This window comes from Suricata suricatta, chromosome 16, assembly GCF_006229205.1.
Source record: "Suricata suricatta isolate VVHF042 chromosome 16, meerkat_22Aug2017_6uvM2_HiC, whole genome shotgun sequence".
Lineage (NCBI taxonomy): Eukaryota > Metazoa > Chordata > Mammalia > Carnivora > Herpestidae > Suricata > Suricata suricatta.
The window spans coordinates 43,332,575-43,348,164 of NC_043715.1; the positions used below are offsets into that span (position 1 = coordinate 43,332,575).

The 15,590-nt window shown below is 38.6% G+C and overlaps 1 protein-coding gene across 1 annotated transcript in view; it reads left to right on the forward strand.

Annotated features, from left to right (window-relative positions):
- LOC115279772 overlaps positions 1-15,590 on the forward strand; it is a 72,712-nt gene that overhangs the window by 47,714 nt on the left and 9,408 nt on the right. The window contains exons 8-12 of the mRNA XM_029924278.1: positions 3,718-3,802; positions 3,933-4,107; positions 10,655-10,747; positions 10,892-11,018; positions 12,833-12,925. Coding sequence (XP_029780138.1) covers positions 3,718-3,802; positions 3,933-4,107; positions 10,655-10,747; positions 10,892-11,018; positions 12,833-12,925 — 573 coding nt within the window. The remainder of the gene's footprint in view (positions 1-3,717; positions 3,803-3,932; positions 4,108-10,654; positions 10,748-10,891; positions 11,019-12,832; positions 12,926-15,590) is intronic.

A 15,590-nucleotide genomic window follows, 5' to 3' on the forward strand; every position in this document is an offset into this window, starting at 1 on the left:
CTCCTCCCCTCCCCCTGGTCCTTCATTAGGTTTCTCCTGTTCTCCTATTAGACCTATGAGTGCAAAATATGGTATCTGTCCTTCTCCGCCTAACTTATTTTGCTTAGCATGACACCCTCGAGGTCCATCCACTTTCATACAAATGGCCAGATTTCATTCTTTCTCATTGCCATGTAATACTCCATTGTATATATATTCCTTCTATTTCTATTTTTTTGGAATAGTTTGAGAAGAATGTGTATTAGCTTGCTTTAAATGTCTGGTAGAATTCCTCTGGAAATCCATCTGGTCCTGGGCTCTTATTCATTGGGAGATTGTTGATAACGGATTCAATTTTTTCACTGGTTATTGGTCTACTCATGCTTTCTGTCTCTTCCCGTTTGAATTTTGGCTGTGCCTGTGCATTTAGGTATTTGTCCATTTCTTCTGTGTTGTCCAGTTTGTTGGCATGTAATTTTTCATAGTAATCTCTGATGATTGCTTGTCTTTCTAAGGGATTGGTTGTAATAGATCCACTTTCATTCATAATTTTGTCCACCTAGGTGCTCTCTCTTCTTTCTAAGGAGCGTGGCTAGAGGTTTATCAATTTTGTTTATTTTTTCAAAGAACCAACTCGTGGTTTCTTTGATCTGCTCAACTGTTACTTGGATTCTATATTGTTTGTTTCTGCCCTGATCTTTATCATTTCTTTTCTTCTACTGGGTTTGGGGTGCTCTTGCTGCTCCCTTTATAGTTCCAGTGCTCTGTTAGAGTTTGAATTTGTGCTTTTTCTAGTTTGTTGAAATAGGCCTGGATTGCAATATACTTTCCTCTTAGGACTGCCTTTGCTGCGTCCCAGAGATTTTGGATTGTTATGTTTTTGTTTTCATTTGTTTCCATATAGTTTTTAATTTCTTCTCTAATTGCCTGATTAGCCCAATCATTCTTTAGTAGGGTGGTTTTTAGCGTCCACATTTTTGGAGGTTTCTGAGACTTTTTCCTGTGGTTAATTTCAAGTTTCATAGCATTGTGATCAGAAAGTGTGCATGGGGGGCGCCTGGGTGGCTCAGTTGGTTAGTTCTCCGGCTTCAGCTCAGGTCAGATCTCACGTTCGTGGGTTCGAGCCCCGCGTCAGGCTCTGTGCTGACAGCTAGCTCAGAGCCTGAAGCCTGCTTCCGGTTCTGTCTCCTTCTCTCTCTGCCTCTCCCCCTCTCATGCTCTGTCTGTCTCTTTATCAAAAATAAATAAAACATTTTAAAAAATTTAAAAAAAAAAGTGTGCATGGTATGATCTCAATTCGTTCATATTTATGGAGGACTGCTTTATGCCCCAGTACGTGATCTATCTTGGAGAATGTGCCATGTGCACTTGAAAAAGAAGGTGAATTTTCTATCTTCAGGATGCAGAGTTCTAAGTATATCTGTCAATTCCATCTGTTCCATTGTGTTGTTCAGGTTCATTGTTTCTTTAGTGATTTTCTGTCTGGTTGATATCCATTGCTGTCAGTGGAGTATTAAAGTCCCCTGCAATTATCACATTCTTTCCAATAAGTTGTTTCTGTGTGTGATTAGTTGTTTTTATGTATTTGGGTGCTCCTCTATTTGACACATAGATGTTTATAATTGTTAGCTCTTCCTGATCGAGAGACCCTATAATTATTCTATAATGTCCTTCTTCATCTTGTGCTACTACCTTTACTTTAAAGTCCAGTTTGTCTGATATAAGTATGGCTACTCCAGCTTTCTTTTGGCTTCCAGTCGCATGATAGATATTTCTCCATCCCTTTACTTTCAACCTGTAGGTGTCTTCAGGTCAAAAATGAGTCTCTTGTAGACAGCAAATAGATGGATTTTGGTTTTTTTTTTTTTTATCCATTCTGCTACTCTGTGTCATTTTGCTGGAACACTCAGTCCATTTACATTCTGTGTTATTATTGAAAAATGTGGGTTTAGACTCATTGTGTTCTCCGTAGAATTCATGTTTGTAGTGGTGTCTCCTGCACCTTGTATTCTTACAACATTTCCTTCATAAAGTCCCTCTTAGGATTTCTTGCAGGGCTGGTTTGGTGGTCATGAGTCTCTCAATTTTTGTTTATTTGGGAACACCTTTGTCTCTCCTTCTATTTTGAATGACAGGCTTACTGGATAAAGGATTCTTGGCTTCATGTTTTTCCTGTTCATCACATTGAAGATTTCCTGCCATTCATTCCTGGCCTGCCAAGTTTCATTAGACAGGTCTGTAACTTCTCTGATAAGTTTCCCTTTGTATGTGAGGGCCCTTTTATTCCTAGCTGTTTTCAGAATTCTCCCTTTATCTTTATATTTTGCCAGTTTCACTATGATATGTTGTGCTGAAAGCCACTTCAAATTACGTCTTAAGGGGGTTCTTTGTGCCTCTTGAATTTGAATGTCTATTTCTTTTCCCAGATTTGGGAAATTCTCAGTTATAATTTGGTCTAGTACCCCTTCAGGACCTCTCTGTCTTTCTTCCTCTTCAGCAATTCCTATGATACGGATGTTGTTCCATTTGATTGTATCACTCAGGTCTCGAATTCTCCTTTCCTTCTCCTGGATCAATTTGTCTCTTTTTTTTTCCAGCTTCCTCTTTTGCTATAACTGTGTCTTCTAAATCACTTATTCTTCTGTCTGTCTCTTCAATCCTGAAGTGGCCACCTCCATTTTATTAATCACATCATTTATAGCCTTTTTTAACTCGTCACACCTATTTTGAAAGTCCCTAGTCATTGTATCAGTAGCTTCTCTGATGCTTTTTTCAAACCCAGCAATTAATTTTATGTCAATTATTTTAAATTCTTGTTCAGTTATGTTGTTTAGATCTGTTTTGAGCAGTTCTGTGGCTCTGACTTCTTCCTGGAGTTTCTTTAGGGGAGAGTTCTTTCGTTTTGTCATTTTGGCTAGTTTTCTGTCTCTTGTCAGTTTTAAAAAGCTCGTTGTGCACTGTGCACCTGTTTGTATTGCTCTGCTAAAGGAGGCTTATTGACTGTCCAGGGCCTATTGTTTCAGGAAATGTTCTTTTAATGGTGTCTCTGTTTCTTTTGTTGTGCCTTTGATTATTTTATTTCCCTGCTCAGTGATATTTGAGACTCTCTGTCATGCCTACTTTGGCTTGTTTCTTGGGGTAGCCCTGAAATGAAAACAGATAGACAAACACTCTGGGAACAGAAGCACGCAAACGCACAGTCAAATCAAACAAAGAAATTAAAAAGGGGAAAGGAAGAAAAGTTAGAGGAAATAGAAGAAAAGAAGAGAATAAAAAATAAAGGGTGGCAGAGACAACAAAGGACAGTGGACAGTTTAAAAGTGTGTCACCAGTTGAGGGGAGAGATAAGGATGAGATAAGGGAGAATATATCTAGATGGCAAGAGAGGAAAAAAAAAGAGGGAGAAAGGAAAAAGAAAATAAAGAGTGAAAATTTAAAAAGGTAAAAAAGGTAGTAATAATAATAAAAAATAAGTACAAAAAAAGCAGCAGCTCCCCCTCGTGGATAGGCATGGTTTGGTGTACATAAGTCTCGGGGGCTGCTCTCGGTGGTGGTTGTGGAGAGATGAATGGCAGTGCCCCAACCTCCTCTGGAACTAAGTGCTGCAGGCCACTTTTATGAGTCTGATCTCCTTGTGCTGCAGCTGAGCCAAGCTGTATTTTCCAGGCCCACCTCACTTCAAAGTCCTAGTATATGCACTTTTATGCTCCCACAGATGAGACGTACTTGCTTTGGCAGCTGGCTTTAGCCAGGATCTTTTAGGGGGAGGGAGCAGTTTTTCTTGGCACCCGCCGGGATTTGCGCCACCGCTGCTGAAGGCAAGGTGCGTTGCAGGAGGCGAAGTGCACACCCCCAAGATGATGCCACCAACTCCCAGCCAGGATTTCATAGGAGGAGGGAGCAGTTTCTCTTGGCACTGGCCAGGATTTGCACTGCTGCTGCCTGAGGCGCAGTGTGCTGCAAGAAGTAAAGTGCAAGGTCCTGCAGCCACAGACCAAGTGTGAACCCTCGCTGCTGCGGCTGACAACTCCCAGCCGGGATGGTGTAGGGGGAGGGAGCAGTCTCTCTTGGCGCAGGCCAGGATTCTTGCTGCCATTGCCTGAGGCACGGGGCGCTGCCGGAAATGAGGTGTGTGTTTCCACAGCCTTAGCCGAAGGGCACGCCCCTGTCACTGCTGCCAACTCCTCAGGCATCTTTTTTTTTTTAATGTTTTATTTATTTTTGATACAGAGAGAGACAGAGCATGAGAGGGGGAGGGGCAGAGAGAGAAGGAGACACAGAACTGGAAGCAGGCTCCAGGCTCTGAGCTAGCTGTCTGCACAGAGCCTGACGCGGGTGCTCGAACCCACGAACGTGAGATCTGACCTGAGCCGAAGTTGGAGCCTTAACCCACTGAGCCACCCAGGCGCCCTCCTCAGGCATCTTTGAGGTTGTCTTCTTTCTGGAGTCTGTATTTACTCCTTCCACTCTTGCAGATGAGAGTAATGTCCTTCTCAGTTCCATTGATGGGTTGGATGAAGTTTACAGACCTCCCTTCCTCTCTGCCGTCTCGGCTCCTCCCTCTGATCCTAAAAGGATTTAGATCCACTGGCCTAGAATCAAAGACTATAATATCTGAGAATGTACTTTGAGATAATAAAATTAGTGTCTAACAATAGGAAATTGTTATACAAATCACACTCCATCCACATGATGCAATTTTGTCATTAAACATGTGAATCATGAGATGGAAAAAAATTAAATGATAAAATTTTTTAAATTTATTTATTTTTGAAAGAGAGAGAGAGAGAGTGGAGAGAGAGAATCCCAAGCAGTGGGGCCCGACATGGGGCTCAAACTTCTGAGCCATGAGATCGTGATCTGACCTGAAGTCAAGAGTTGAATGCTCAACTGACTAGCCACCCAGGCGCCCCTTAAATGATAAATTTTAAGCAATATTCATAGTTTTGAACAAGATGACTCAGGAAAATTTTAATTATGTATGAATTCCTTTTAGTAAACTAGGGATTTGTACGACATTTTGCAAGGATTATATCTAATGTGAAACTGTAATTAGTTGTGCAGTGGAGAAAGGCAGAGGGAAAGCCTCAATTGTGCGCCAAATACTCTACTGTCTGCTTCGGTGTATTCTGACTAAATTTAAGACTGCTGCTTGTGTTGTGTTCAGTGACAAAAGAAGGTGAAGGCAGCACGTGGTTTTGGTGAAGAACAGTAAAAACAACTGATGAATGTTACTTATTTCTGCCATACTGATTTTTTTATTTGAGGAACTCACTCATTTCACAGGTGTATACACTCCTTTCTCTAACAATTAAAAGGTACTCCCTCTCCTAAACTCTTTTTTATCTTATCTGTTTGAAAATAGTTTAATTTTTGTTTCTGATGATAGAATTAATGCAGGTTTATTGTAAACAAGAAAAAAAAATACAGACCTAAGGAACTTATAAAGAAGAATGTTTAAATGGCTCCTTTTCCATCATATAGTGTTAATGAATATCACTACTTTGATATTTGTTTTTCCAAATATATTTCCTGTGCACTTGTGTACATATGTGTATTTTATAAAATAGGATCACAAAAATTGATTATTTAAGGAGATAAAGACTCTCCAACACTTTGGAAAGAAATCCAGTGCAGTCACAAGATTTATTATATTACTGTTTGTACAGAGCAAAGGAGAGTACAATGGTTCCCCTCTAATTTGAAATATTTTTCAAGACATAACACCATAGGATTGTGGAAACATTTACCAGAGCAACAAATATCAAGTAAGTAAGATATCTTTTCAGAACTGAGATTTTTATTAAGTGGTTCAAGGTTGCTCCTTAGTAGATATTTATAGTAATAGAGGAAAGTGGTAGTAATGATAAATAGGCATGTTATACAGAAGAACTTGCTCAAATGTTTTTAATGTATTATTGTGTTCAGTATGATACCTTATCAAATCAAATTTCTTGAGTTTTACAATGCTAAATGGTGTTTCTTTGGAGCTTCTAGGGATAGAGAGCAAAAGGGGCCTTGTTCTACATCCTGATTTTTATGAATCTTTTTTGCTAATATTATTTATTAAGAATTACATTCTCAAACAGTTCTAAAATTTAATAATGTTGTAAGAAAGAGGAGTCCTGAAAGTCTCACTATAAGAGAAAGAGAAAGGGCATCCTAGTATTAAAATTATTAAAGGGGAGCCTGGGTGGCTCAGTTGGTTAAGCATCTAACAGTGGATTTCAGCTCAGGTCATGATCTCATGGTTCATGGGTTCAAGCCCCGCATTGGGCTCTGCACTCACAGTGAGGAGCCTGCTTAGGATTCTTTGTCTCCCTTTTTCTCTGCCCCTTCTTTGCTCATGCTCACTGTCTCAAAAATAAATAAATATAATTTAAAATTTTTTTTAAATTACTAAAGATAATTTAATGAAATAAAGAATTTAATGAATTAAAGAATTAAAATGTTTTTCTTAAAGATACATGTATTGGTTTTCATTTTATTCATTGCCTGTAATAACATATTTTAAGTGCTTTATATGTATTATATTACTTAACCTTCACAACAACCTTATTTGGTAGATACTGTTACTATTCTCCAGTTTATCTAAGAGGAAACAGTGGTACTGAAAACTAACATGTTTGAAGTCTCCCAATTGATAACTGCCAAACCTTAGATTCATATCCTGGATCTTGACAACAAAGCCTGTGTTCTTCATATGTGAGAGTCGGTCACTTCCCACCATTGTGGATATTCTATTGAGTCTACCTGCTGTAATTGGAAGTTTATCATGGATATTTTTCTAATGAATTAATATGTACCAGTACCATTATTATTAATAATTGCTTAATATGCCATCATATTATGGAACCTAATTTACTTAGCTGGTTGCCTTACTGTTAGGTATTCTGACTTCTGGTTAGAAAATATTCCTTGATGAACTTCCTTGCATATATCTCTTTGTGTGCTTTTATAAAAATTTTCCAAGGATAAACTCCTAGAAATGGAATTTCTAGGTTGAATTATCAGACATTTTATTAAGCACTCATAATATGCCTGATCCTATGCTAGTATTCTGGGGTGGGGTGGGGGGGGGAAGAGTGACTAAAATGATAGGGTTGATTCTTAAGTTATTATCTAAAACACAGATAAAACTCTATAGGAATTAGACTAAGTGTGATAAAGGTCACTGAAGACAAGTCAGAAAACACAGCTTGGGAATTCCTGGGAAGAAGAGACATTATCTGATTATAGCAAGCATTGTCTGGTTGTAACCAAAAAATACCGAATCCAGAGGATTTCTGTGTAGGTAAATGGATTGTATGTAAGAAGTTTTATGCCTTATGGTTTTTATTCTCATGATGTTGATACAAAGTGAGACCAACAGGGCAAAAGATTCAGCGGCTCTTTGGAGGGCATCATGGCTAAGATGACTGGTTCAGAAGCAAGATAAATGCAGTAGTACAGAAGTTAAGAGAGGAAGCAGCAGAGAAACCAAGTATTAGTTGGATGTTATTTAACCATCCTTTTCTAGGCAAAACTCCAACATACATGAACAAACAGAAATCATAGAGCCGGGTCAGCTATTGGGAGCTAGAAGAAAAATATACAGTAGCTTTTTTCCTCCAAGTTCAAAAGATGACTGCTTCAGAAGTGAGTCTCTTTCACACCTATTTTAAGAAAAGCGTCCTGTTTACAAAATTTCAAAAATATTTTTCCAGAGTATATATCACCATATAAATGAAGTAAATATAAGCAAAAAGAAGAAAATTAAGATGACAATGGGGAAATGAGCAATCTTTGCAGATTTTTTTTTAATTTTAGGGAGAGAGAGTAAACACAAGCGGGGAGGGGGGGTGGGCAAGGGAAAGAAAGAGAATCTTAAGCAGGCTCCGTGCTCAGCACGAACTCAGGATTGATACCACGATCCTTGGATCATGACCTGACCCCAAATCAAGAGCCAGATGCTTAATTATACTTTCCTAATGTATTCATAATGTCCATTTTATTTTGTTTGGTTGAAGACTACACATCTTGAATATTTTGTATGTCCTTATACATTTTTAAAAGCTTAAATTTAGTGATTACCACTCACATGCACAAATATGTATCTTTTTTGCCCTGCTGTAAGAGGATCACAGTACTCACAACTGTTACCTGCATTCTTCACTCAGCAGCACATAGTAAACATATTTGTCTTTCCAATTAAAGATCTGTATTAGCAGTTTTTAAGTGACAAGCTTTTTCACTCTGTGGGTGCTTTATAATTTATTTAATCTGTTTCCTACTGAAGGATTTTTAGATTCTTTCCAGCTTTTTTCCACTATGAATAATGTCTGTCAGTACACTCTTATATCTTGTGTATATACGCAGTTATTCTCTTTAATCACCAGAGTAGAATTTCTGAGTCAGAAGAGTTGCATGGTTTAAACGCTGCTTGGACATAATGTTTAAATTTACACAATCTGCAGGTTAGACTGTTTATTTCCTTACAAATTTACTCATAGGGGCATCAATACTCTTAAAGTGAGATTTAATGCCCCTTGGCGGTTTCACATTATTCCTATTTTTTTAAGTTGATTTATTTATTTTGAGGGAGAGACAGAGAGAGAGGAAAAATGTGAGCAGGGGAGAGGCAGAGGGAAGGAAAGAGAAGGAATCCCAAGCAGGCTCTGCACTGCCAGCACAGAACCTGACTTGGGGCTGGAACTCACGAAACTGTGAGATCATGACCTGAGCCAAAACCTGAGCTGGACTCTTACACAACTGAGCCACCCACGCAACCTGTTATTCCTATTTTTTAATGAGTGCTGCATCATCATATTTCTCCCATTGGAACAAGAGATTCTGTGTTTCAGAGACAAGAACTAGAGTTGATTGAGAGCTGACTTTGGTTAAAAAAACAAGGAATCCAAATTCAGCTTTGCTACTTAACTGAATTTCTATAAGTTGCTTTACTTTTATTGTAAATATTCTGGTCTATTGCATAGATATCATTATAATACTACGTAGCAATCTTGAGGATCCACTTAATGTATATAAAATACCCATCCTATAGAAATCTTTGATAAATAGTTATATATTGTCTACCTGTTGAGAGCATGTATTCACACCTTTTCAGTCTAGGTTGTAAGAAAGAAAATGGTAAAGGAAGGCATGCAGGAAAGCAGTGCGGTTGATTCTGATAGAAAAGAGTGATAAGACCAGAAGATTCTGTAAGTTATTTCACAGGCAGGGTTGCCAGTTTCGTAGTGGTGTATGACTGCCAGGGTTGGTACTTAGGAATTTCATTGTATTTGATGAATCCAAGCAAGCCTGCAAGGCTTTGAAAGATATTCTTGTTTAGATGGTGTGGCCCTTTATCAGCCCTGGAATTTTCAAGGAAGGATTAGATTTGTCCAGACTCCCTCAAATCTCCCTCAGTGTATGTGTGTGTTTATGAAGCTCAAGGGAGGAGAAAGAACATTGATTCCAGCCATTTTGTGAGTTCTGAGCCCTATCTCATCTCATGGCCTCCTTTTCTTCCTCCTAGCTCTGGCCCCTGAATTCTCCAGGCAAGTAAACTCCAAGGAAGACTGACCAATTCTTGAATTTCTAAACCATGGCCCATGTAAGTTACTGTTACTTTCTCCTGGAAATACTGTCATGTTAATGTCCTGTGAACATCTCTTTATCCTGAAACTTCCTACCTATCAGAGTCCCATCTAGGAATCTTCTCCCAGTCCTCCAAATCCAGTGAGGGTTGAGGCTGTTTAGCACAACACCTGCCCTATGAGTCCTCTTTTCCAGTCACTATTCATGTATTCATTGAAAAAAATCATTCAGTATCTCTTATATGTGCTCAGTCTTTACTAAGAGCTGCAGTGGGGCAGAAATGAAATAACTTGAGGGAGATGTTTGACCATCTCTTGTGAATTGATGGAAGAGGATAGGCCTGTTTGACTACTCATAGGGAAACTAAACATTTCTGGATTTGAATTTTCCAAGTATGTAAGTAAGATTTGCTGTTGGTTGGCCTCAGCCTCAACATACAGTGAGATCACTTGTTTTGTGAGTCTTTTAGGACGGGTAGAGATGTATTTGGGTCTTGCGTACAGAGAGATCAAGGACCTTCTCTAGGAATGCCTAACAGTTGTATTCTAGGATCATGGTTCCATTTGTAGTTGAACAGGATATGCTGGTCTAGAATGACATCTTTGTGGTTCTGGATCACCAGTATCCAGAATCTACATTCATATCCTCTAAGTCAGGAACAAGGAGTGCGTACAGTAAGGGATGGAAAATGTTAAGTAGGAAAATCATGTGGATACATAGTTTGTAGACCTTCACAGCTGAGGAGAACCTTAAATATTTTGTATAGACCAAAACCGAAGAATGATTAAGTCTGATATATCCCTCACATAGACTATTATACAATTTTTTTAAAAGTTCATTGAAGAATCTGTCATAAATGGAAAAATGCTTATGATATCTGATTCAGTGATGAACTTGGAAGAAATTCTTTAACTGTATTCAGATCCTTTTCTAACATAGAACTATTGTAAGGAAACTTTTTAAAAAATCTGTTCTTTAAGGGGAAAGGGTGGAAGAACTACATTTCTTGAGACTTTATGAAAGAGACATGTAGCAGGCACAAGGCTTATATACAGTATTTCATTTAATTGGAAAACTGATTTTTTTTCTTTCTCAGACATGTTTGGATGATCAAGATACGCCAGAGTATTCAAGAGGCTGCGCCTGTAGCAACAGGATTCTTCAAGAGCACATAGGCATGCTGCTTCAGGCACACTCATTTCCTAACTCAGTATATAAAGGCTTCCGGCCCAAGCCTTTATGTTTGCCATGTGGTCCATTTCCTGCAGTATCTCTTCCATCTTAAAACAAATTTTCTTTAATTTCAGTTGTATTATATGGTTTGTCATTGCAGGGATCATTGATGTTCAGTGATGTGTCCATAGTCTTCTCTCAGGAGGAGTGGGAATGCCTGGACTTAGAACAGAGGGACTTGTACAGAGATGTAATGCTGGAGAATTACACCAACTTGGTCTCATTGGGTAAGGTCATCCACGTTAACAATTTAAACTTTTTTTTTAATTTTTATTTATTTTTGAGAGACAGAAAGAGACAAAGCATGAATGGGGGAGGAGCAGAGAAAGAGGGAGACACAGAATCCAAAGCAGGCTCCGGGCTCACGCTGGCAGCACAGAGCCTGACACAGGGCTGGAACCCATGGACCGCAAGATCATGACCTGAGCCAAAGTTGGCCACTTAAGTGACTCAGCCACCTTTAGATGTGTTTTCTGTAATTTCTGCTTTATTCTCTGGAAATTTCAGGAATATCTTTCAAGCAGCTATCTAAATATCTGACCCCTGTTCTCAGAACTGAGGTAAATGGTTTGAGCTTTATTTGTTTGGAAGTGAACACCTCTGTTAGGCATATTCATCGTCCTCATTCTTTTTTCTTTTTTTTAATGTGCCATCTTCCTCATTTTTAAGTGGCCTTTAGGCCTTCCTTATTGATGAAAAAGGGGCAGATTTGAATATAGGCTTACTAGTGTCAAAGAAATCAGGTTTCCAGGGTACCTGGGTGGCTGAGTCATTTAAGTGTCTTACTCTTGATTTCTGCTCAGATCATGATATCATGGTTCGTGAGTTCAAGCCCCATGCTGTCAGCACGGAGCCTGCTTGGGATTCTCTCTCTCTCTCTCTCTCTCTCTCTCTCTCTCCCCACCTTTTCTCTCCCCTGCCCATCCCCCCCCCAGCTTATGCATGTGTGCTGTCTCCCTTTCAAAATAAATAAGCTTTTTTTAAAAAAAAAAAGGAAATCAGGTGTCACATTGTATGTGAACTCAGAATTGCTATAGGTGTTTTGTTGGTATACCTGTAAGGAAAATAGCTAGACCATGTATCTTGGCTTTTACTCACCAGAAGAACAGATACTGTTTGTGGTGTTAAGTTGGATCAACAGGATTTATTTACAATTCAAGAGAACTCATTCCTTTTGTTAATAAGTATATTCACTTTTACCTATTTTCACCTGCCTAAAAATTAAAAATCTAAGAACTTTTCATGTAACATTGTATTAATATCATAAGAAATAACAATAAATGCTTCTGGAAGCTTCTTGTTTTCCCCTCAGTAAAATAACAATGACAATAAATAATAGCTAATAAAATACATTCGACCCCTGAACAACCCAGGGGTTAGGGATGCCAACCCCCTATGCAGTTGAAAATCTACATATAACTTTTGACTCTCCAAAAACTTAACTGCTAATGCCTACTATTGACCAGAAGTTTTACTGATAACATAAACCATTGATTAACACATATTTTGTATGTTATATGTATTTCATACTGTATTCTTACAATAAAGCTAGAGAAAAACATGTCAAAATCATAAAGAAAATATATTTACAGTATGTATTTACCAAAAAAAATATCCACATATATGTGGACTGTTGCAATTCAAACTTGCATTGTTAAGTGTATATAGTGCTTAGTACATATTCTAGGCAATGTTTAGATATAGATATATGTTAAACTAACTGTCACAACAATTGCATATGAAGGGTACAATTACCATTCTTAAAACTAGGATGTGGCAGAGACAGGATTTGAACTCAGGCAGTCTGTGTTGTTAACCACTTACCTCGAGAAGGATTACTTATATGAATGTAAATTAATCAATTTATTACACATTCTTAATATGAATGTTTTTTAGCTATCTCGCCCTTCTTTGTTCTAAAGCCTTTATCAATTACCATCTGACCTATAATTTATTAAGAATTTAGCCAAGATTGAATCAAAATAATTTTGAATTTATTTTTTATTTCCATATCACCTTACATTTCATTTCTTCTAATCAGGATGCTTCATTTCTAAGCCAGATGTGATTTCTTTGTTGGAGCAAGGGAAGGAGCCCTGGAAAGTTGTGAGGAAAAGAAGGGGACAATATGCAGGTAAGTGAGCCCCAGCTGAGCAGGGGGAAGCCATCAGCAGAGGAAACCGTGCCACTAGTTTGGGAAGAGGCACACTCTACTTCTGTGGTTTAGACCGTCCTGTTAAAGGTCCAAGGCCTGGGGTGCCGGCAGTAGAGCATATGACTCTTGATCTCAGGGTTGTAAGTTTGAGCCCCATGTTGGGTGTAGAGATTACTTAAAAATAGTCTTAAAAAAATTAAAAAATAAAGGTCTAGAGCCTGAAAGGAAGAGGTCTAAGACCTGAGGAGCAAGTTAAGGTCTTAGCTGGGGATATGAATAGAACTATTTCTTTATCCATTTACCACTCTTTTGTTATTGTTGCTGCTGTTCTTTCAAATTTTCCTCCTCTTTGAAAGGGGGCATGGGTGGAGAGGTGCTTGCTCTCTTTGTCCCTATTGACAACCATTCTATCTATATTTTGATTCAGCTCCTTTCTTCTTTTACATTTATAAATAGTAGATAGGTAGACTGACTGACTGACTTATCTACCCACCTCTGAGCTGGACACTGTGCTAGACAATATATACCACAATCAATATAGTGGTAAACAAAGCCAGTAGAGTCCCCTGTCCCCATGGAATTTACCTTGTAATAAGAGAAACAGAGTAACTATAAATAAATAGGAAATGCAATTCTGGAGGGCCCCAGGGTGGCTCAGTCAGTTGTGTCTGACTCTTGATTTCAGCTCAGGTTGTGATCTCACAGTTCATGGGTTTGAGTCCCACATCTGCCCGCACAGAGCCTGCCTGGGATTCTCTCTGCCCCTCCCCCACATAAACACACATGCAGGCTCTCTCAATATAAATAAATAAACTTTTAAAAAATAATAAAAAATAGATAACATCAGGTAACAAGAGAGTACTATGAAATAAAGTAAGCAGAGTAAGGGAATAGAAAATGGTGTAGGATAGAAGGCTACTTTAGGAATGATCTGAAAAAAGCTTTTTGGGAAAGTAAAAGAATATAAAAAGAATACGCTTTACATTCTAATAATATATATATGTTTTATCAGCAATCACAGTTTCATATGAATTACTCTCTCTAGAAGATAGATCCTTAGATCATAGAATTTCATTCTCTGCTTTTTCCCTGTGTATATCTACCTTCATATCAGGAAGAAACATGAATGTGTTGGACTATAGGAAGAATGATATTCCCCTGGTTTAGCTTCCACCTCTGTGCTATTTTAAGCTATCTTTGATGTCTTCTTTTAAAAAGATCCTCAACATTTAAAAAAATTTTTTTAACATTTTATTTATTATTGTGAGACAGAGACAGAACATGAGCATGGGATGGACAGAGAGAGGGGGGAGACACAAAATCTGAAGCAGGCTCCAGGCGCTGTCAGCACAGAGCCTGATGCGGGGCTCAAACTCACGCACTGCAAGATCATGACCTGAGCCTAAGAGGAACGCTTAACCCACTGAGCCACCCAGGCGCCCTGACATTCGCTATATAGAGATATATGTTGTCATTCTGTATTTTGCTCCCTCTACATTCAGGTCTGGCTGAGGAGATTCATTTTAGGCTAAAAGCTCTTGTTTTGTAACAGGGCCATTTCAGTGCCCTACCCCCAGGTCCATTGCCTGCTGTGGAGGCAGACAGGAGTAGTTGCTATCAGGCCTGAGAAAATCTGCAGATAGTACTTACCTGTTGTCAGCCATTGTGATCCATACCTGCTCCACGTCTCAGCAGGAACATACCGCTGGTAGGCCAGTCTCACCTTGTGCAGAGTAATCTCCATCTTGTGATTTGGCGTGTCATTTCGTTAGAAAATCTAATGCCAAATGCTTCATGAGTATTTCAGAGTTTTCCTTCATAAAGGTTAGGTATATATTGTTAGTTTACTCTGTTAATTACTATCTTGACTAGAATCTTCTTTTCTACATTATATTTTATTGTTAAAGGTATATGTGAAAGCGATTAGATTTTGTATTTTGATTTTATATCCTACTACTGTACTTAAATTCTGTTACCATTTATATTATCTAAACCTTTAAAATTTTCCAATTATGTAATCATAACTGTAAATAAAATTTTATCTCCTCTTAAATTTTTCTTTTTTTTCCATAATATTTTATTGTCAAATTGTTTTCCATACAACACCCAGTGCTCTTCCCCATAAGTGCCCTCCTCCATCACCACCACCTCTTTCCCCCCTCCCCCTTCCCCTTCAACCCTCAGTTCATTCTCAGCATTCAATAGTCTCTCAAGTTCTGCATCCCTCTCTCTCCCCAACTCTCTTTCCCTCTTCCGCTCCCCCTGGTCCTCAATTAGGTTTCTCCTATTTTCCAGTTAGACCTATGAGTGCAAACATATGGATTCTGTCCTTCTCTGCCTGACTTATTTCGCTGAGCATGACACCCTCAAGGTCCATCCACTTTCCTACAAAAGGCCATATGTCATTCTTTCTCATTGCCATGTAATACTCCATCGTGTATATATACCACATCTTCTTGATCACTCATCAGGTGATGGACATTTAGGCTCTTTCCACGTTTTGGCTATTGTTGACAGTGCTGCTATGAACATTGGGGTACATGTGCTCCTATGCATCAGCATTTCTGTATCCTTCGGGTAAATCCCCAGCAATGCTATTGCTGGGTCATAAGGGAGTTCTATGGATAGTTTTTTGAGGAACCTC